Source organism: Sciurus carolinensis, chromosome 7, assembly GCF_902686445.1.
Source record: "Sciurus carolinensis chromosome 7, mSciCar1.2, whole genome shotgun sequence".
NCBI classification, from domain to species: Eukaryota; Metazoa; Chordata; class Mammalia; order Rodentia; family Sciuridae; genus Sciurus; species Sciurus carolinensis.
The window spans coordinates 147,690,861-147,713,848 of record NC_062219.1 but is presented as its reverse complement, the minus strand read 5'-3'; the positions used below and the strand labels follow the sequence as shown (position 1 = coordinate 147,713,848).

Here is a 22,988-nt window from a genome sequence, read left to right as displayed (position 1 = left end):
AGCTGCGTTTCTCTGCATCCAGGTGCTTCCCATCTGCTCCTGCAGAAAACTAGAGCTGGACTGGCAGAGCGGGTGGGAGCCCTTCCTGGACTCTTCTGGTTACAGTCCTCCTCGGGGTGGCTCCCATCCAGGGGTCCAAGGCTGTGTCCTCTAGAGGTTGCACTTTTAATTCTGGCCAGAGTTGGGGTTGCACATGGCACAGATGATTAAGGATCCTGCTTCCCATCTCTTCTGGGTGACGGGAGATGTCTCGAGGACCCCTGCCCCCAAAATTCACCTCTCCCTCTTGATCTGACTACAGTTTTATTTTGACATAACACTCTTATAAATGACAGTGCAGTAAGCTCGTATGTATAGTGTCTGTGGAAAGGACTTTGGGTGGGGCTATGGTTTGTGTGTGGTTTGAAAGCGTCCCCCAAGAGGCTCAGTCTGCAGTGTGGCCATGTAAGAGGGGGTGAGACCTTCAAGAGTGGCTCACTGGGGTGCTGACTCACAAGGGACTGAGGAAGTTCTGGTGGGATCCTGGCTGGTTCTTTCCAGGGGCTTGTTATAGAAGAGCAAGTCTTTTATAACACGCTTGTAATCCCAGTGGCTTGGGAGGCTGAGGCAGGAGGATTGAGAGACCCTGTCTCAAAATAAAATATAAAAAGGAGCTGAGATGTGGCTCAGTGGTTAAGCACCCCTGGGTTCAATCCCTGGTACTGAAAAGAAGAGCAAGTTCCCCTGCTCCCTGATGTCTGGCCTCCTGACTCACCATGTGATCACTTCCTCTCACACACACTCTCACCATGACGCCAGCTGCCATGATGTGACACAGCTTAGGGAGGCTCTTGCTAGAGCCAGGGCCATGCTGTTTGGGATTTCTACCTCCAAACTGAGCTAAATAAATCTGTTCTTTAAAAAAATACCCAGACTCAGGAATTTTGTTATAGTAACAGAAAACAGACTAACACAGATGGTGAATAAAAGAATAGGCCCAGGTCTGATCTTGTGGCCAGGTCATTAATGCATTGCTGCATATTGCTTTTTCTGTTTTTGAACTAGAAGGACATACTGTCTCTATGCCCACCTGTTTACAGATGTATCTAAATGGTTGAGCATGCCAGGTTGGGGCTTCTTGGAAATTTTCCATGTAAGAATCCTTCTTTCAACTGGAAGAAGACAGGCTTCATAAATTGTCACTAAAATTCCTAGATGATGATACTGTAAGGACTGGACCATTCTTTTGCCCAAAGATTAATTTTATAAATTACAACAAGGGAGACAAGCAAAGCATGAGATGTTCTGCAAATGTTTTGTAATGTGTTTTATGTCATGAGTATCGTAATATATCAATGAGAGAGAGGTGCTTTGGAACTGCAGAGGGTGATCCATTAGTACATTGTGAAATTGATTCAGTGGGTCATGACCAGTCTTAAAAAAAAAAAAAAAGAACAGTAAGAGGATAAACCAAAAGGAAAAATATCAAAATGCTATGCATGTGGTAAGAATAACTGTTGTTTTGTGAAACTAGGTGGTAAAGGAATTTTTTTTTTTTGAGGGTCGTGGTTGAAAAATTTGAAAGCTGGGCTGGGGAGATAGCTCAGTCGGTAGAGTGCTTGCCTTGTAAGCACAAGGCCCTGGGTTCGATCCCCAGCACCCAAAAAAAAAAAAAAAAGAAAGAAAAAAGAAAAATTTGAAAGCCCTTATTTTAGAGAATGTGAGAGACTCGTTGCTCAGTGCCAAAATAAGAACGGGAACTTGGAATTGGAAGTCACCCTTGTCAATCAAGGCTGTAGATAAACCCCTTCTGTTCCTTCTAGGAGAGATGGAGGGGTGTGAGTCAAGGAAATAGAGGGCACGTTTCACTTTGGTTTGCAACTCATAGCCGCCTTTTTTCTTTTCTTTTTTTCTTTTTGTACCAGGGATTCAACCCAGGGGTGCTCCACCACTGTGGTACCCCAGTCCTTTTTATTTTATTTTTTTGAAATGGGGTCTCGTTAAGTCGCTGAGGGTCTTGCTAGGCTGCTAAGACTGGTTTCAAACTTTGGATCCTCCTGCTTCAGTCTCCCAAGTCATTAGGATTACTGGCATGTGCTACCATGCCTGGCACCATATCTATTATGGTTTAGATGTGGTGTCCCCTAAAAGCTCACATGTGAGACAATGCAAGGTTTGGAGGAGAAATGATTGGATTATAGTCTTAACCTAATCACTGAATGGGATTAAGTGAGTGGTAACTGGAGGCAGGTGGGGTGTGACTGGAGGAGGTGGTTCATTGGGGTGGGGCTATGGGGGTATATTTTGTATCTGGAGAGTGGATTCTCTCTCTCTCTGCTTTTTGATCATCATGTGAGCTGCTTCTATCCATCACACTTTTCGCCATGATGTTCAGCCTCACCTCGAACCCTGAGGAATGGAGCTGGCCTTCAATGGACTAAGACCTCTGAAACCGTGAGCCCTCAAATAAACTTTACTCCTCTATAATTGTTCTGGCTGGGTCATTTAGTCACAGCGGCGTCAATTGAGAATTTGTTAGAATGACAGACTTGTGGGCCCAGCTGAAACCTATCAAGCCAGACCCTGTACTCGAACAAGATCTCCAGGTGGAGAGTGAAGTTTGAGAAGTGGTGGTCTAGGGACAGTTGGAAGTGAAATTCTGAAGCCCCTGAAATACATCTGAGCTGAAGGTCTGATGGGGAGGGTGATCCACACACTGCAGCTTCTCAAAGTGTGGTCCCTGGACCAGCAGCATCTCTATCACTGGAGACTCCTTAGTACTGCAGATATCTGGGGCTCAACCAAGACCAACTAAATTGGAAACTCTGCAAGTGGGGTCCAGTGTTCTGTGATTCCACCATCCTGGGGATTCTCATGCACACTAGAGCTTGAGAAACACCACTGGATGTCAGTGGGAGTTAAGATCATAGCAAATTCTTTCCCTTCTGAAAGAAGACAAAAACAATGACATGGACCAATATTTTGCTCCCATGAAAAGATACCATCTGTTTTCTGATAATACTCTTTATGGTGTATCTTCTAGGATGACATGGGGCAGACCAAAGTCTGGCCAAGGATGGTCTTCACCACTGGAGGAGACCTCTCTAACCTGCTTTTCCTCCTGGTGCAGGTTGCAGGACAGTGCTCTGGGTAAAGAAGAGAGGGAAGTGGGGTGGGGGTCAGAAAGGGAAGTGGGTGCTAAAAGACCACCATGCATTTGCCTCCCTGGTCCTGCTGGACCTTAGCACACAGACAGTGCTGTGTAAGTGCCACTGGGGACATTTCCGTGCATGCCTCCTTGGAACCAGCCTCTCTCCCTTCTATCAAGAATGCAGCAGAATAAGAGGGGGCAGCTGTAGATACTAAACCCAAGACTCTGCACAGCCATGTGCTAAGCCACAGGCAGCCTGACCATGGCTCACCTGGGGCACCTCAGTTCCAGTGCATCAGCTCACCCAACACTAGCTTACGTCCTCATTCAGGGTTTAGCGAGTGCCTTTCACGTGAGGCCTGTAAGGGACTGCCAGGATCACCAGTGAGGAAAAGTCACAGTTCTTCATCCACCCGAGACACAACTGAAACCACCTCTTCTCCCTCAACCAGAAAAGGCGGGCTAAGGTGGAACCCAGAAGGTATTACACTGCAATTTCCTAGTTCCATTTTTCTTTTGCAAAGCAGGGTCAGAGAAGACCAAGGAGGAAGATGCTCCTACCGTGGAAGATGGACTCTTTTCATCCCTGCAGACCCACCTGCCCAACTCACGCGGAGGGAAGTGATACACCTCCCTCAGTGAGGGACGACAGCACTGGTTACAGTCAGAATTTCCTTTGGGGCTGTAGCCAAGGGACTGAGTCCAGCACCAGCGAGAAAAGTCAAGCCAAGGTCACTCTTCAGACCAATTAAGTCAGAACCCGTCAGGATGGCATTGGTATTTATTTTTTTATATTCTTATTTTTATTTTTTTTGCTCTGGGAAATGAATCCTGGGGCACTTTGCCCCTGAGCCACACCCCCAGCCCTTTATATTTTTTCTTTTGAGACAGAGTCTCACTAAGTTGCTTAGGGCCTTCCTAAGTTGCTGAGGCTGACCTTGAACTTGTGATCCTCCTGCCTCAGCCTCCTGAGTCACTGGGATTACAGGTGTGCATCACTGTGCCTAGCTCGTGGCACTCGTATTGGAAACAGAAACAGAACACAACTTTCCAGGTGATTCCACAGCACTGGCAAGGCTGGGAATGGTTGTTCCAGGGAGGGCATGAAGTCTCAGGGGTTGTTTCTTTCTGGAGCTGAGTGTCGCCTCCTGAAGGCCAGTGCTCTGTATTTCCTGAATCTCAGCTGAACGTTTTTAATTCCAGGAGTTTTAGAATTTAAAGTAAGTCACGACATTTAAGCTGTTGGGTGATCAAGTTATCCTTTTTATTTATATTATTTTATTTAATTATTTTGATCAGCTTTAGATGCAAAATATTTAGTTAAAAGAGCAATTTTTACTTCTTTCTTATCTAACAAGATATGCTGGCAGTAGATTGGCCTTTTAATGAATAATTTCATTAATTGCCCAAATGGCATGATAGAAACATTATGAATGTGTGTTAAAGGGAATGTGACCATCTGTGTGATACAGTGTCAGTGGGCCTGGCTTTAGAGAATGGGCAGTTTTACGGTGACCTGGGAGGTGGGAAGGACCCATACCAACCACCACTTTGCTTTTACCATTTTTTCCCCCTCAGTCCTGGGCACGGAGCCCAGGGGCACTCTACTACTGAGCTTCCTCCCCAGCCCTTTTTTGGAAATTTTGACACAGGGACTCACTAAGTTGCCAAGGCTGGCCTTGAACTTGTGACCTCAGCCTCCAGAGTAGCTAGGGTAAGAGGTGTGTACCACCACACCCAACCTCTCTTAAATTTTCACGCTGGGCCCTACCTGGCAATGTAGGATCAGTTAAAGGTTATTAAGATGATAATATTGACAGTATTGTCGCAATTAGCAGCAAATCCTCTAACATCTCTAAATATCTTTAAGAAATGTTAATCCGTATTCCTCATGGCAGAGAAAGGAGAGGTGGAACAGGCCTGTGCGCTTACAGATTCATAAGAGTTCTCTCCAATTTTGGTGTTTTTGCTTTTTAATAAGCTCCTAAGTGATGCTCAAGCTGCTCATCCTCATTCTTAAAACACCCAAATTGGAGAGGATCTTTGAATGAGAATCAGGATCAGCAGTTTGGGAATCACTTAGGAGCTGATTAACAAGAACATCTTGGGCCACATTCCAGACCCAGTGAATCAAAAACTGCAACAAAGCTCCCAAGGTCACCCAGAAACAGAAGACACACCAACTCTGCCTAGCCACGCTGCTTACGATCCAGGAGCTAATCAAACCCAGACAAAAAATTGACTGCTTATCATAGAGGTGCATAGTCATTGACAACAAAGCAGCACAAAAATCAGAACTAAAAGTTCGTGGTGAACATTTCCTCAATTAGGAAAACTTTGTAAGGCCTGTAAAAAGATCAGAATGTGGAGGACATTAAAAAAATGGACCTTTTGGCTTAGTGATGTCCATTGTCAGGCTGTGGATTTAGCCATAATGACATCAGTAGAAAGAAGACACACATACGGCTTTTTTTTTTTTTTTTTTTTTTTTTTTTTTTTTTGTAATTGGCACATATATTCTTAAAAACTTGTCTACTAAGATCATGAAGATAGAAGAAATGTTCACACCATGACTGGATCAGAGGCGGAACCTACAAGTGCTAGGAGTCTCATTCTGGATTTCTCTCACAGGAAATGGTCCTGCTGGTTTCCTGTCCCACGTCTCACTCAAGTGCCCACTTCCTGGGCAGCCTGACTCACAACCATCCTTACCTCCTGGGGTTGTTGGTACTGCGAGGCCATCAGAAGGAACGTCCGCTGGGCCTGGAAAGCACCATGCACCATTTCTGCCTGAAAATAAAGAGGAAGAATGGCAGCTTCAGTGTTTGGGTTCCTAGACCAAAAGTCATGACAGGATCCAGTAATTCCACCCCAAGGAATGTACCCAAGAAGGACAGAACCGAATGTTCATACAAAAACTCATCAATGAACATTCCTGGCAATATTATGCATAGTAGCCCCAAAATGGAAACAACCCGAATGTCCATTAGCAGATAAATCAATGAATGAATACCATGGGATGTATCTACACAATGGTGCATTATTCAGCCTTAAAAAAAGAAAGTCCTGTCACATGCTACCACATAGGTGACTCTTGAAAACATTATGCTGAGCGACTGAAGTCACTCACAAAAGAGCACGTTCGTATGACCCCATTTATATGAAATGTTCAGAATAAGCAAATCTGTAGAGACAGAAAGTGGATCCATGGTTGCCAGGGGCTTCAGGGAGGGCCACGGGGAGGGAGCTGCTGATGGGCATGGGGTCCTTTTGGGAGTTTTGGATCAGATCAGGTGGTAGTGGTTTCACAACTTGGTGGATGTGCTGAAAACCAGGGACTCATACACTTTGAAAGGGTGGATGTGAGGATATATGAATTCTATCCCAACAAACCTTTAAGAAGTCCGAGCCCCAATGTGCTCTGGTTTCCACAGGGTGTCTCTCTCCTGTCCGCTTTCCATGTACCCCAAATCTGTTCAACCCCTTCTAGTGGACAGAGAATCACCCCCTAAGCCGTCCCCACAAAGACACGCTCACCCAGAGCTGTGGCTGCTGTGACTCCCATTAAGGTGGGTCTGGAAAAGATTTTTCAATGCCATTTTGGGCCTTGGCCAGGGGCACCTGGACCTTACCTCCAACAAAAGGATGCATGCAGGTGGGAATACCTTCTTTACTCACTCTTGACTACACTTCACTGATTAATTCAATTAGGTCCTTTCAAATATCTATGCCACCCAGAATTAATCATTTCAAGCATATTCCCTAGTTTTTAAGACAATTTATTTTATCAGATAAAGCATACCAATTTGAAATAACCATTAGGAACGCAGAATGTTTCAAAGATGGAAGTTTTAAAAACAATGCCTGCCAATCTAGAAATAATCAGTATCAACATTAGCTAAACGTAATTCCTACATTTTAAGAATTTATGCAGAGAGGGCTGGGGACGTGGCTCAGTTAGAGTGCCTTCCTTGCATGCATAGGCCTTGAGCTCTTTCCCCAACACCACCGACCGAAAAAAAAAAGGAAAGAAATGTGGAGAAACTTACAAAATGGGACCACACCTAGCACTATTTTTTTAAAAAATTAAAAGCATATATTTTAATATATGCTTTCAATATACTATTGAAATATACTATTGAATAGTAGAGACTGAAAAAGAAAAGTAACTGTTAAACTTCCAGGAAAAGTTTGTGCACTATCATAGTTATTATTACCTAAGTGATCATTCTAAGGTTAAAAAATTGGAAAATACTATCAGACTGGAATCATTATCTCCATAGCTTTTAGATTCTGTTTTGAACTTACTTATCTGAAATCTGTGTTCATTATGATCGAATGAATATTTTTTCTATTGTTAGTAAACATTTCAACAGGTCTCATAGGTTAATGTGTCTAACTTATCATTTCTGTATTAATGTTGTTCTGAGCTCGATTGACTTGACTTTCCTCTTTTCATTTACTATCATTTTCTCACCTTGTCTTTAAGCTATTTGAAAATTATTTTCATTCTTTTGTCAAAATTTGAAGAGTATGAGTTCTATCCTTATTAGGCCATTGTAGGATTCTGTTTCTGTTATTTATCTTCTTCAAGGGTGTTAGAATTGGGATCTGGACCGTGCCCCAAAAGTCCATGTGTTAAAGGCTTGGTTCCCAACTGGTACTGTTGGGAGGTAGTGGAACCTTTAAGAAGTGGGGCCTAGAGGGAGGTCTTTAGGTTACTGGGGGAAAAAATGTCCTTGAAGGAGATCGTGGAGTCCTGGTCTAGCTTTTCTCCCTTTCATTTCCAGCTGTGAAGTGACACTTCCTCCACCACGCACTCCCTCCATGATGTACAGTCTCACCACAGGCTCAAATGACTGAACCCTCTCAAACTGTGAGACAAAACAACCTTTCCTCTCTTTAACTTGATTATCTCTGGTATTCGGTTAGATTAATGGAAAGCTGACTACCACAAAGGGTGAGCCCGAGTCTCTCTGCTTTGCGTGCGATGTTCTATTTTTGCAGCTACCAGGCTGGTTCTTTTCATCTTGTTCATGCTTGATCCTCCCTGTCCAGATACTTAAAATTTTCTGATAAAAACACAAGTGATTCCTCGAGTCTCTTGCTTCCATAGTGGAGTTCAGTGTCTTCCCTCTCAAGCCAAAAAATTTGAGGGTGAAATGCTTTGTGCTCTCTTCTTCTAGGACCTAATGGAACAGGATATAGGGAAAGAGCAAGCTCAGTGGAGGTGATATCCAGTCTTTATTTTTGGGTGCTGCTCATTCAGGGAGTTTGTTACATGACCTAAAACAGAACTCACTCCAGCTAATTGCAACATCTGCCATCCTTACGGAATAGTCCCCTCAGGTTTTAGACGATTTCTCTGATTTACCACCCAGACGTGAAGCCTCCCATCCACAGGGAGACGCCCTCCATGGCTCTTTCATTGCTTTACGTTCTCCTTCCCTGATTTCATTTCCTCTAAGGTCTTTAAGGGCTGGGGAGGTGGACTAGGGTTAGGAACCAATATCACTCAGCCACCAGTTGCTGACATGTATTGCTTTAGGTGACGGCTTTTGTTTGGTGACTATAAGAGAGGTTTTTTGTTTTTTGTTTTTCTTTGTTTGTTTGCTTGAACCCTCAATTTTGCTGTCCTCCACTCATTTGTGAGAAGGGAAGATTTTTCCCAGCAACAATTCAGTTGAATTTGGCCATGAGTACATTCCTTTTGGCGTACTGATGTCTTCTTAATCTCCTCCTTGTTAGCTTCATATCTCTTTGGGGTCAGGTTCTAATTCTACCATCTTGGATATGATATAACTCTGCAATCGACAATGGGGAAGTACCAGCTTAATACATTTTCAAAAGTAGGCTCCTGGAACAGCACAAGAGGGCTGGGTTAAATTCACCCCGGTATCAATATCAGATCATTTTCTGGGATGGAAGGGCATGCTATGCCAACTAAATGGGACTAGTTTTTAATCCTTCCACTTATCATGTTTTGGCACCTTACACATTTCCCAAAACATTTACTGGAATGAACACCTTAATTTTGACTCTGACTTCCTCATTAATTCCCATCTAAGGATTTTATTTTCTCTCAAAGAAGAAAATGTTTGAAATCAAACCAAGACGTGTAGACCATTTACCCTTAAACCATAAATGCAAATCATCATCGATGTAATGAAGTCTTGCAGATGTTTAAATGAGCATATATTTCTCGCAAAACCATTTTTAAAGGACATCATCTTCCTTCCTCTTTGTTCTGGTTGTCTGATTGCTGGGACTGTATTGCTCAGAAATCTCAAATTTCAAATATTGCTTAGGGAAGAATAGAGTTTTCAAATTTCACCGACTTGGATGCCATTATGACCTTATAAACGTGAAGCTCAGAGCTGCATGTTTTCTTACCTATCAACACGTATATTATCGGTGATTCAGAAGGACTTTTGTTGGTCTCTAATGACCACATTTCCAAAGACCACAAGATATAACTTCCCACAGCACGGCTGTAAATAAAATAACTGCACTTCTCCCAGCAACGATGATACTGAGGTACCGTCCGCATCCATGACCAGCCTTGCAGACTCGCCTGGATTATAGTTGCCATGGGAACAGTGAATCCGGATGGTCCGACTTCTATAGTTAAAATTGTAGCTCAGAGGTAAGCATTAACGACATTTTCGTGGTTATCCCAAGATGCACACTGTCGTTAGCGTTTTTCACTTTCCCTAGTAACGACATTCAGCCTGTTGCTAATAGAGCAATTTTCTGGTAGGGTCGATTAGTGAAGATGGGCAATTTCATTAATTAGTCTCTTCCTCCAAATGGCCTTTCACTGTACAATCAGGGTTGAGGCTGGGGCGGAGAATGGCAGGATACCTAGAGAGCTGCTGCAAAACCTTTCTGAGGATTTGCCTGTGCCTTCTTTCAGCTCCCTGGAACTTTGGGTGGAATTAGCAAATAAACCCCACCCCTTTTGAAACTCATCAGCCCACACATCAAAGGACTTTCATTCCACCTTTGAGATATGCCAAGCCACTTGCTTCTTACTTCTGGAAAGTTCTGTGAGTTGTCCAAACCTATTGAGGAGCAAGTTCACTGAACCTGCTGAGTCTGGTGACTGGAAAGGGAGAATCTGGCTCACTCAGGCAATTTGAAACACTGTGAAAGAAAAAGCCAAACGCAGGGGTTTTCGGGAACCACAGATAACTGAGGGTTTCTGCTGAGTTTGTCTATCACACGTGTGCAGGGCTCTGGAGCCCCAGTGACCTCTATCTGCCTCTGACACGTGTGTGCACAGAGGAGAAGACCATTTTGGTAAAGACCCAGGCTCTCCACTTCATGTGAAGTCTTCCATTAGCACTTGGGTTCTCACGCAAGTTGTGGGACATCTGTAGTTTTGGGGTCCTAGCGTAGGAAAATGAACTTCAGAAACAGTTTAAAGCAAGTCCTGGGGGAAGCAAGCAGACACCACCTAGACATGACTTATTTTTATGTAATCCTCCCGGGAGCGAGAGCTGGTGCCTTCCCCTGGGGACGCGCAACTGACCTCTCAAAACTCATCAAAGCTGTTTGCAGTGTTTCGTTGGAAAGGCACAGGCTGAAAAGTCCCATGTGGACGGCAAAATAAACAGGCACCGCTGGGGGAGGGTCAGGGCAACAGGAGGAAGCTGGGAAAGCATCCCGCCTGGTGCCCATGCCAAAGGCACCTGCGGTTGGTTCTGGAAATGTATCGGCCTCCTCCTGGGAACCCTAGGGCTGAAGGGAAGGGGCCCTTCCTCTGACCGAGGGCAAGTGGGAGCATGGGTATCTGTGTTCTCAGTGCCACTCGCAGGTCCTGGGTAGTCACTCTCAAAGCCACCTCCACCGCGGTCCCCAGTGGCCTACCAACACCTTTCACTGCATAGTTAGAGATGCTGTGTTTTCAGATTTGTTCTTTAGGTGTCTCTGCTCGACCCTAAGGAAGTGCCTGGAGTTTTGACCAATGAAGAAGTAAAGAGGGATCTCAGAGGAAAGCAAGAGAAGAAAATGGGCCAAAAAATGAGTGAAAGGATGCCTAAGACTCATTCCACCCACTTCATGGTTTTGGGTAAAACAAGATGGCCGATGCCTCATTTTGTCTTTGTGAAGGTGAGCACCAACCCCATAAAGCTGGGCTGTAACAGACACCTGAGCTGACATGTCAGGAACCTCTCAGAAGGCTTAAGCCAATGGTTCTCTGTCCTGCACATGCTTCTGAATGCACTGGAAGGTTTGCTCAGACAGGTGGCTGAGACTCACCCCCAGAATTCCTGACTGGACAGATTTGGCGGGGAGCCCAAGAACTGGCATGCTTCAAGTCTGGACACCATGCGTGGAACACTGCCGGTGTTCATATCTCCTGTGCTTTGTCTGCCGTTTCTCTCTCATTTCCATTAGCAGCTGAATTAGAAAACAGCTCACCTGGCTCCACTGTGGGACCATGCACTTAAGACCAGAGGAGCTCCCTCCATTCAACCCTGGCAGTTTTTTCAAGTGAAGGGATGAAGTTCTAGAAAAAATGTTCTTTGCCCAAGGTGAGTGGCCAAGTGGGGGCGAGAATTCCCAACCCCCATTTCCTTTCTAGGGAGCACAGGATACAGGTTAGTTTGGCAAAAAGTGAGTGAGAACAATCCAGATCCTGAGAACTGGATGTGACTGCACAGGCCGACTTTGCTTTGAAAAGTTTCAGCAGGACTGTGTGGCTGTAACCACTGCCTAGTGGGGGGTGACAAGTGGCATGAGCGGAGCAATTGTGGGAACCAGCACCACCCCCAAAATATTTTTAAAACGGCCGCATGGGCACGGAGGACAGGGTTGATGTGGTAATCGGAGAGGACAAAAGAAGCGCGAGAGGAAAGAGCACGAGCCCCGGGTGCCAGTGCCGCTCGGGAGCAGATGCTGCAGACCCGGAGAGGACCCGCTCACCCTGAGCCCTCCCAGGTGCTCACTTCTTACAAAGGGTTTGACGAAGCCCAGAATCGCCACGGCCTCTGGGCCCTGTGCGACTGCATGCTCATCCTTGGCATCGCGGTGGCCACTCTGCCTGCGCTCCAATAGGATGGCCTCCCAAGCACCCCAGGACTCTGCCTGAGAGAGCCCCGGACAAGAAATGCAGTTATACACCCAGAGCCTGCCTCCCGCTGCTCTATTTCCTCTTAGGGAAAAAGAAAAAAACAAGACCAGGAAAGGGCAGCGGCTTCCCAAGGTTGGAGATGGTGAAGGCTCAGAGTCAGGTCTGCTGAGGCGAGGCCACATCCTCTCCTCGCTCCCAGGGTTCACCACCCACACACTCTCTCTTAACGTCCTCATGATGTCAGAAGCCATAAGAGCCACAGTATTCTTCCATCTCCTCTGCTGAGACTGGCGTGAGGTTTTGTGTACGGCAGGTGCTTATGCTTATCTACTGCTCAGCAAGGGTTCCACTTGCTATGGTTCAGGCCACTTGCCAGAAAATTAAGTCCAGAAGCTGATGAGGAGTGTCCGAAGAACCATAAACTGGGTGTGGCCGCTCAAGAGCAGGGTCGAGATGCATCCCTCAGGTGTCTGTTTCTCCCTGACGCCAATCAAGCTGTGAATCAACCACGGAAGGGAGGATGCGGTTCCTCGCACCACACCAATGCACCTGAACAGAGAAGCTCTCCCAAGTGGCCACAGGTTCTCCTGTCCTGTGTGATACCGTCCTGGTCTGCTCCCAAGTGTCTACTTCAAAGTCCCACCTCCTTCAAATCTCTGTCTCCACCCTCCCTGTGGCCTGGCACGTCACAGGTGCTTGGAGCTGCTGAGCAGACGCCCAGTGACCAGGAGAGCAGGGGCAGGGTCTGAACCCAGTGTAAACTGTTCAGTGTTGATTTGTGAGCAGCGCATGGAAAACTGTAGTCCTTCCAACTTCAGCTACCAGACCTGAGAGTGTTAGCGAGAAGAAACATTGTTTCAATTTTCGTGCAACATTATTGAACTTCCACCCCAACTTCATCCACTGGGTGATAAAACATTGATGGGGGGCACTTTGGATGTTATGAACACCACACAGGTGGCGATGTGGGGGGTCACTGAGCAACTCTGCAGTGAGCATTGTTTCATTTCGCCTGTTTAAAAAAAAAAAAGTTCTCTAAAGATGTTCTCACCTTCACTACGTAAGATTGTTATTGCTTGTGCCTCTTGTTGTTATTTCTATCATATTTATCTAGGGTGCCTGGTGGTGCTGGTAGAGACTGGGAGGAGGCTAACCTGACACCCCACCTGCCCCTGCCTGCTGTCACAGTCAAGAATGAAGCAGGCAAGGGCAGAAGTTTCTCCAACTATGACTTCTTTGGTTTCTGGGGACTGCGCCTATTTTTGCATGGAAAGTTTGGGGGATCACTCTCTCCCTTTCCAGTGCCAGGAGGAAAGGGCATAAAGAAAGCAAGCCAGAATTATTACCAACTTGTACCCATGCTTGTGCTAAAACTTGTTCTGAGGGCAAATTTGGTAGCATGATGTAAAGCGAAGACCTGAGAAATCAGATTGACTGCTGACATGGCCACAGTGAGACCAGCTAGGCCAAGCTGTGCACAGACTATGACTGGACTCCCATGTCCACTAGCACCCTCTGGTGCCACCTGGACTCTCTATACCTGCCAGTGTTTGGCATGTGTCACCTGTCCCTATACAAAGGGTCATCCCAGATTTCGGTATGATTCTATCTCAGGAAGAAACAGGGTTGTACAATGAACGGTGTTTAGGATTTTGAAAAATGTCCTTAAGAAATAAATACCCCATGATATCCACAGGAGTTATCTCTGGGTATGAAAGTGGGATATGAGTGGCTTTTGTTCTCTTCTCTATACACCGATTACCAGATTTTCCTACATCAGAAAAGATTTTTTAATTTTTCCAAAAAGACATACATGAGTAAAATAGAAACTCATTATTTAATTTTACAATCAAAAGTATATTCTGAGCACGTACTGTGCACCCATGAGCTAGATCAGGTATGAATCTGTGGGACGGGATGGGATGGGACGGGACTAGAGAGGATAATCAGTGCACGTGAGTACCAAGCGGTGAGCACCCACGGAGAGAACACAGCGTCGCCGCATGGAGAGAACACAGTAGCGCCGCACGGAGAGAACACAGCGTCGCCATGCCATCCAGAAGGGACAGGCTGCTGGTATCATCAGCCCCTGGCTGCACAGAAGACATTCCCAGGAAGCACGCTCATAAAATAGAGTGAAAGGGGAATGCAGAAAAGGTCCCTTTAGAACCCAGGAAGCACAGGGCTCGGTGCTTGGTCATTCCCAACCCTGGCAACCTCTGGGCTTTTCAGGACAGAAGGGACTTCAGCAAACGCAACTCCCCTCGGCTGTCTTCTTGAAGTATCCAGCGAACATAAAATGGAGGCTAAATTTACAGGCTGACTAGGGGAAGGAAGCTGTAATGTCACACTCCACTTACTTAAAAAATACGTTGACAATATTCCATTTAAATCATAAAGACAAGCTAATTTAAAGACCCTGGCCGGCTCAAATACCAACCAAGCACAGTCGATTTCAGGTTCTGCCTTAGCCAAAGCATATATCAAAAGGGCAATAATTTTATATTAGGTAATTGTTATAAATTAATGTTTTTACTGCCCTTAAAGTTTACCAATTTTTTTTTTAACCTTCACTTCTACTCTCATTGGCAGAGAAAGGAGGCAGGTTTATGGAATAGGGCTAAATAGTTTTGCAGTCTAGAGAGGACAGATGAGTAGGTAGATGGAGAATGTCAATGTTAGACTACGAGGTATACTTATTTAAAAAAAAAAAGGATCATTCAGGCACTGATAATAAATGAGGCTTATTCTTCATTAATAGGACTGTTGCCATGGCAGCTTCCAGCTCACAAAAGTATTTACATCAGCCGCCCCACACGGTTCTGACACTCCAAGCTGCCTCTTCTCCATCCACGCCTGGAATCTTCTGTTATTATCTCAGGCACATAGCTGGTCTCAGTTAAGATGACCTCAACAGTCAGCAACCCCAGAGAGGCAACTGAAACAAATTTCTTGGTACATCAAATAGATCAGAGGTAAACAGATAATGTTTTTCTTTTGCCAAAAGGATAATTTATATGAGTTGTTTTTATTTTCCTGCTCATCCAAGTGTGTGTATGTGGGGCGGGGGGTGGTGAGGATAATTTGGCAATAAGTAGTAGCGATCACCTGCCATTGGCCTACACTTCTACCTATAGGGATTTTCCTTGAGAAAATAATTGCATGTTTATAATATAATGTTAGTACAGGGATATGCACTGCAATGTGGTGAATAATAGGGTGGGAAAAAATCAGAGCAAGTCAAATGTCACAATTTTCTAAAATGATTATAAATAATACTAGATGCCCCTCCTTGCAGGGAGTGGACCAGGTGAGGCTAGCTGCTCCCACTGGGTCATGTTCTGCATTCTCATAAGGACCTTATTGTATCTACATATAGTTGTGACTGTCAATTATGGCGTAACCATGCAACAAAATACTATGTAGTCATTACAAATGATAATGCAGACCTCAGCTGCGTGACCTGGAGGGAGGCCCGGAACATATGGTCTAAATTAAATAAACAGATTACAAAAACAGTATGTGCAGAAAAATCTGCAGGACCTATAACATAAACCAATCACTAACTTTAAAAGTCTAACGTGGAACTCATCTAAATAATCAATGATTGCAATCTATATGAAAAAAATCAAAGATTTGAAAGAGTTAAAAACAGTATTTCTCAGGGCATGGGAATAGAAAAAGAAAGCAAACACCACTGTATGTTTAGATCTGTTTGCTTTTCTGACAGGCATGAAGATTGCTACGAGTCTGAATTCTGAACAAAACCATTCTCCTAAATTAACTTCATTTTCAGATTCAATCATTATGTAGCTACAAAATTCTTGGCAGATTGGCTCCTTTCCAAATTCTCTAATTTGTTTTTTCTAACACTTAAGGAATTTAAAATACTTGATCAACATGTTTTGGTGAAATCTTTGGATGCAGGAAGCCAATCATGGCTTCCTGGTCAACCACTCTCTTGGGCCTACACAGGTGAAAGGCACCAGACTGCCTTAAGACCACTGAGAACAGTCAGACAACAAAGCACTCCTGATTCTAGAATGTACTAAAGGCTGTTCTTTCATTTTGTGCTGTTTAAGGCATATACATACATTTTTTCTGGTACAAGCGATTTAACCCAAGGGTGCTTTACTGTGGAGCTACATCCTCAGCCCTTTTTATTTTTTATTTCAAGACAAGGTCTCATTAGGTTGCTAAAGCTGGCCTGAAACCTGCAATCCTCCTACCTCAGCCCCCTGAGTCGCTGGGACAATCAGCATGTGCCACCATGCCTGGTGTTTAAGCCATATTCTTAATTCAACTTTTCATGCATGTATATATGTGTTGTGTCCCAGAGAACTAAAACACAGAAAAAAGAGTATATTACAGCAGAAGCTCATTAGCTACTGCTTAATAATGAACAATGGAAATTACTAGAAAGCAGTGTGGTGTAGAAGGGACATCATGAGCTTTAGGTTCAGAGAGGTCGTGGTGCATGGCCACAGTAAGTTACCCAGAGTCCCTGAGGCTTGGTTCCTTCATCTTGAACGCTGCCTTCCTTAGAAGGTTCTCTTAACGATCACGTGGAATAACACTTGTCAGGAGCCACACACAGTACCTGACGCACCGCAGGTCCTCAACAAACCCTAGTTCTCTCTCCTCTTCTTACAGTTGCCTCTCTGACCAATATGAACATCAGACACCAGGCAGGGAGATAAAGTTTGTCTCTAGGGGTTGTGAAATTTGGCTAAGAACGAGATTCTGTTCATTCACCAACCTCGTCTACCCAGCACCAACCCATCTAGACTGGATCTCACTACGAACACCTGACCATGAATGGTCCTTGCTAACCTCTGGTTGCCCAAGCACTGTGTATTCCCAGGCCAGGGTGCCCCGGCACCAGGCTGGGCAGGATAGGTGACATTTCCTGGTGCCCATGACTTCTCTTTGTCTTTTGTTGCCCAGTAAACTCCCTTTCAGGCAATACCTTGATTCCAAGATGTTTTCTTCTAGCACTAAATCTTCCTTTCCTCCCTCTTCTGATGGTAACAGCTGCACAGGCTTGTCATTAAAAATTCAAAAGATAAGGACGCTCAGGAAGTCAAAGCCTGCAGTCATCCCGCCCCCGAGGATGACCATGGTCAGCGATCCTTCCAGACTTTATTTTTAATAAGGCAAATCCTTCATAAGAGCACATTTCACCTCCATACCCTCTCTTCTTTCATTTCCTGTTCAGTCATCCCCAGAAAATCTCTTTTCCCATCTTCCTTGTCCCATTTGTGAGTTCCAAGGTTACCCTTAACAATGGTTGCTAAGCATCAAAGGAGAGTAACTATAACACTCAGAAAGAGGAGAAGGAAAATCCTATTTGGTAGCAAAAGTAGAAAGAACTCAGGCTTAGCTGCAGCTGAGAGTGTGCAGAACCTGCACAGGATTCCCTCCCGGTTTCCCGGCTCCCTAATTAAACTCACATGCCCCCATGTATCAGCAATCATAATAAATGACTATTTTTCATTTAATGTTATTGGTTCTCTATTTCATTTAACTAAAAGCATGGCAGGTGGATTTTTCCTCTAGCATTTTGCATTGCATGAGTGCTGCTTTTTCTTTTTAATGTCTTGAAACTTTTGAAATATAAATAAAAATACATTCAAGAAAATGAAATAATAAAAAAATCCCAATTTTTTTTTTTTTTTTTTTTTTTTTTGTGGAGCTGGGATTGAACCCAGGGCCTTGTGCTTGCAAGGCAAGCACTCTACCACCTGAGCTAAATCCCCAGCCCCCTAAATATTTTTTTAAATCAGAGTATAAGTCCCAGGGTTCTTCAAATACTAGCTTATGGAGACTTGAAATTCCCCTGTTGGATTGCTATAAAAGTCTTCCAAGTCTTACTCACAATCTCTGTACTTAGTAGTTTCTGCACAGTAGCCACCTGTATGCTATGACAGAGGAGTGCTCATTTGTAGTGTATCATCCCCGGCTTACCCTGGGTCTTGGGGAAGTGACTCCCAAGTTTCTAGGAACCAACCGACAATGAATTTGAAGCAAGGAAGCGGGGTGTCATTTTCAAGTTGAAGACTGTCTGCCTTTGGATAGATTGAGACAATCTACTGGATTTTTCACTTTCCAGCTGGATGTTTACAATTATATAAATACAGTAAGAGGCTGAAAATAGGGAGGTTTGATTATCGGAAAAAGTCAAGTTCCAGGCGAAACTTTGATCTCCCAGCTTGCTCTCTCAGAGCTATTTCTTGACTGATCGCTAGCCCTTGGAAACTTAAAGATGGAGGGGAAAGCAACACGCCAAACCCAATCCCAACACAAATAAACAAAATTCTATTCTTTTTTAACTCTGACCTTCAGCTTAAAATACTCATAGTAAGGTTCACAAAAATATCCTGTCTCAGACAGAGCTCCGGATTTCCACTGGCAGTGACTACAGGTCGATCCACTGGCAGATTCACTCACTGCTTAGGAATTCTTGTCTTGCTTTCTTACGCTGCTCGAGAGTCCTCGTTTTCAATAGCTCACTTTCCCAGTTACAGAACAGGAATGAGAATGAAGAGAACGAGGAGGGACCAGATGAACTGTCAGGGCTTCGATCAATTCAGGAAGTGCGCATCTGTGTGGCGCGTGTGTGGGGGGAGAAATGAAAATCCACAGAGACGCGGAAATCTCACACCCCGTGTTTCCTACTATCTCACTTGCTAATTTATGACTTCAAACCTAGCTTTGATGATTGCAACTGCCAGTTGAGATTTGCTTGATTCGAATTGTCAGTCACGGTAATTCATCCGTCCATGAATTCAATTATACATTAATAATTTAATTCATTTATCTAAATATTCATTTGCATTCATTTATTTGGCAAACATTTGTTAACCACTCACTCTAGGCACAGTGCTAGACACCAGGAGGGCTGGAAGGAAACATCAGACGTGTAGAATCTTGTAATGAACCACAAGCCAACTCAGGTGGGCTACGGCATTATGTCTTAACTATCTTACCCAGGCAATAATCTGTTTTAACCAAAGTAGTTGAAAGCCACACATTCCAAGTCTCTTATGATTGAAATTATTTCTTTAAATAGGGCGTTCTAAAAGGAAAAGGATTTGTATAGCAAATACATCTGAGTGATAATTAGTTCATTGAATACTGTGTTCTCTTATATCACCAAAACATTTTATGTTTGATATATTAAAAAGTCTTGACTGGTAATGTGTTACATATAGATACATATAAACTGTCATGTTTAAAAAAGTTTTTTGTTTTGCTTTGTTTCTGGGAGATTGAACTCAGGGGCACTTTATCACTGAACTATATCCTCAGTCCCTTTTTACTTTATTTATTTATTTTTAAATGTTGAGACTGGGTCTCACTAAGTTGCTGAGGGGCTGTCTCCCTCAATTGCTGAGTCTGGACTGGAACCTACGGTCCAAGCCACTGGGGCTCCAGGCATGTGCCACCAGCATCCGGCTTAAATGGTCGCGTCTTAAAGAGATCAGCATTAAAACACAATTGAGATAAAACTGATAAGGGAAAAAAAATATGCTCGAGGTGGAAAAGCATATTTTGCTCTTGCTGTGTGCACAGTAACAGATCTGCAAACCCATACACTTAGAATCAGAGTGATTTGTGGGATAGAGTACCCATACTGTTGACGAGTACTGTTTTTTGCTCCATGTAGCTAACATAATGTAATGAGGACCTCTTAGGCGAATGTTTTGTGTGTGTGTGTGTGGGGGCATGTTTTGTGAGGATGGGTGTGTGGGTAGATGAGATGATCTAAATGAAATCAGAATGTAAAGAGGTCACTACTGTGGACAAAGTACTAGTGCTAAAGTAGCCTCCAGGCAAGCAATTAAGGATAGAAATCTAGATAGAGAACAATATCCATTGCGATCACTGACATCATTTTAGAAAGAAGGAAAGTGGGAGAAAAGAAAAAGGCAAGAAAACAGGCAAGGAAAGGGCACGTATTTTGCAGCATTAGGTAGCATGGTTCATTTCTGATATGGGAAATAATCCAATGAAGAGAATGTTCAAAGAGAGAATTTGCTGGTTACCTGCAGGGACTTCTGCCGTGGACTGAACGGCACACACACGCTGTGCTTTTCCACCAGGCAATGCCACTCACGTGCCACACAGCCCTCTGATCTCTTCCCCAGGCAGGTGAAGTGGCACTAAGTGGGATGTGTTCACACCCAGCCAGCTGGGCCTGCTCAGCCTGTGCCACCGGGCACTGGCAGTTCCGTCTCGCTCGTGCCAGTGGACACAGAGCAGCAAGGCTGAACCAGGGTTGTCACTCTATGGGTCTCCCATGGCAAACACCAGTCGTGGAGATGCATGATGATGTGAGGGTGCAGAGAAGTCAGAGCCTCAGCCACACTCCGCAGCACGCTCACCGCCAACTTGGAAGGGTGCTGCAGGCTTCCTGCACCCAATGCACCAACGAGCCCAGAGAACAGGAATGTCTTTCAGATTCAGCAACCTGGTGAGGATTTGGCTTTGTCCCACTTACAATCAAAGAACTCAACTGCCCCTAAAGAATCTGTTACTGATAACAGACCAGGAAAGGACAGTTTCATTGTGAAGGTCCTTCCTCTTCCTGCTTGATTTGTTGGTGTAAGCAGTAAAGGGTTGTCGAAGAAGAGAAAGAAGCAGGGTTCCTTCCAATGTTGGGCACACTGGTGTTGCTGTTTACTTCTTTAATTTCAAATTTGAAAATTTTAGATAAGTCCATAATAGAAAAATGCAATTGCTATTTTAAAGTTAACTTGAACTTTTCTTCTTAACAGTGACACACTTCAAATCTGTTGGCTACCATTTAGCAATGAGTCTATGATAGAAATTTTGTTGTTATCTGGACAGAAGATCTGACCTAACAATGCACTGTACATAAATGATCTTAAGCATACAAAGATATTTAAAATGCCTTTGGCATTTAATAATATAGTAATAATAAAGCTTAAAAGGACATAAGGATTTCTCAAAAACTGCATATCTTTCTTGAACGAATTAGGTCTCATATGATTAAGAAAACTTCACATTTTCCTTTATCTCATTTGAAAATTTTTAAACATTCTGAAAGAAACAGAAGAAAGTTTGGAGTGGTCAACTCAATATAATTGGTCTTCTGACATACAAGAATGATTCAACATTAGGGGATATATTAATATAGTTAATCATAGTAAAGGTCTTAAGGAGAAAAAGTTACATGCTTGTCTCCATAGATGCTAAAAAAGACCCTTGACAAAACAAGTTTCTGGCTTAGATGAAGACCCAGAATCGGGTACTAGAAATGATTACACACACACACACACACACACACACACACACACACACACATACACACACACTATTTTTCAGTACCAAATAAGCATCATACTTAATGGATTAGCATTACCATTGAAAGATGAGCCATTATCAATATTTTATTAACACTATCTTAAAGGTACCAAAAGAGAAAAAAGACATTGAAGATCTAATAACTGAAAAGGAAGAAGTACATCAATAACTGTGTGCAAATAATTAAACACCTAGAAAATCCTGGACCATTAAATGAAAAACTACTATAAACTACCAGAAAAGGACAGAACTAAAGGAAACAAGGTACAGAATGAACAGAGACATCAGTGGCCTGCCTGTGTATGAACAACCAGTTAGAAAATACGTAGATGAAGTCATTCTGTTTACTAGCATCCCCTCCAAAATAAAGCCAAGAATTGTACAAACCTCTATGAGGAAAATTCTAGCTCACTCCTGAAGGACACAGGAGTATGAGAACCAAAGGAAGTCAGCCTGTTCCTGGAGGGTCAATAGCCCACAGATGCAAACCTGTAATACTCATTTACACTACATTTAATTTGATCCCAATAAAAACATCAACATTTTTCTTCTGGAAATGGGCAGATTGACTTTACGTGAAAGACAAATGGGCAGTAACATCCAGCAACACTGGATTGAAAGGGCCCCAAGGGGAATGAACCCCACAACATGCCTAACGTTCTCTAAATCCTCTGATCGAGACAGTGTGGTCCTAAGACACGAAGAGAATGAGGCACAGTGGGACAACTGGACCCAAAGGACACAGGTTCTAAGCGTCCGGGAAAGGCACACTCAGCCAGTAGGGAATGGGCTGGTGAACAAGATGGTGAAGCGTGATGGAGCCATCTGAGAAGAGCCCTTGGATCCAAACCCAGCACGTGCCAGGAGAAACTCACTGTGGATCCAATTTCCATGAGAAAAATAAAGCCACACCAATGTCAGACGGAAGAGGCTTTTAACTGACAACTCGAAATCCAGAAGTCACAAAAGAAAAAGTATTGATACCTTCACAATAAATGCTGCTACATTAAAAAAAAAAAATCTTCTGCATGGTAAAAAAATAGTCCTAAGACATGTCAAAAGACAATACTAAAGTGGGAAGAGTATCTGTACTTTTCACCACATACAGAAGGCTACACTCCCAAATACATAGAGATCTCTAAAAATGGGTAATAAACAAACCAACAACCTTTCTTTTGTGACTCAAATCTATGGAAAAAAGATATGAGTAGACCACTCACAGCAAAAGAAACGTAAGCGACCCTAAACATATGAAAAGATGCCCAACCCACTCTTCATGAGAGAAGCAAAGATTAAAACCTCACAGAAGTACCATCTCGCACCCAGCAGACTGGCAAAGTAATCGCAGGCGTTGCTCTCTGTAGGCGAACGGGGGAAGCTACAACATCCCCCAGGGACGGCAACTCACAACACATCTCAAGCAAAGTGCCCCCACCCTTCACCCGGGGT

General features: G+C 43.8%; 1 protein-coding gene across 1 annotated transcript in view; it reads right to left on the bottom strand.

The window, feature by feature from the left end:
- Cap2 (cyclase associated actin cytoskeleton regulatory protein 2) overlaps window positions 1-22,988 on the bottom strand; it is a 134,468-nt gene that overhangs the window by 70,533 nt on the left and 40,947 nt on the right. The window contains exon 4 of the mRNA XM_047557760.1: window positions 5,843-5,920. Coding sequence (XP_047413716.1) covers window positions 5,843-5,920 — 78 coding nt within the window. The remainder of the gene's footprint in view (window positions 1-5,842; window positions 5,921-22,988) is intronic.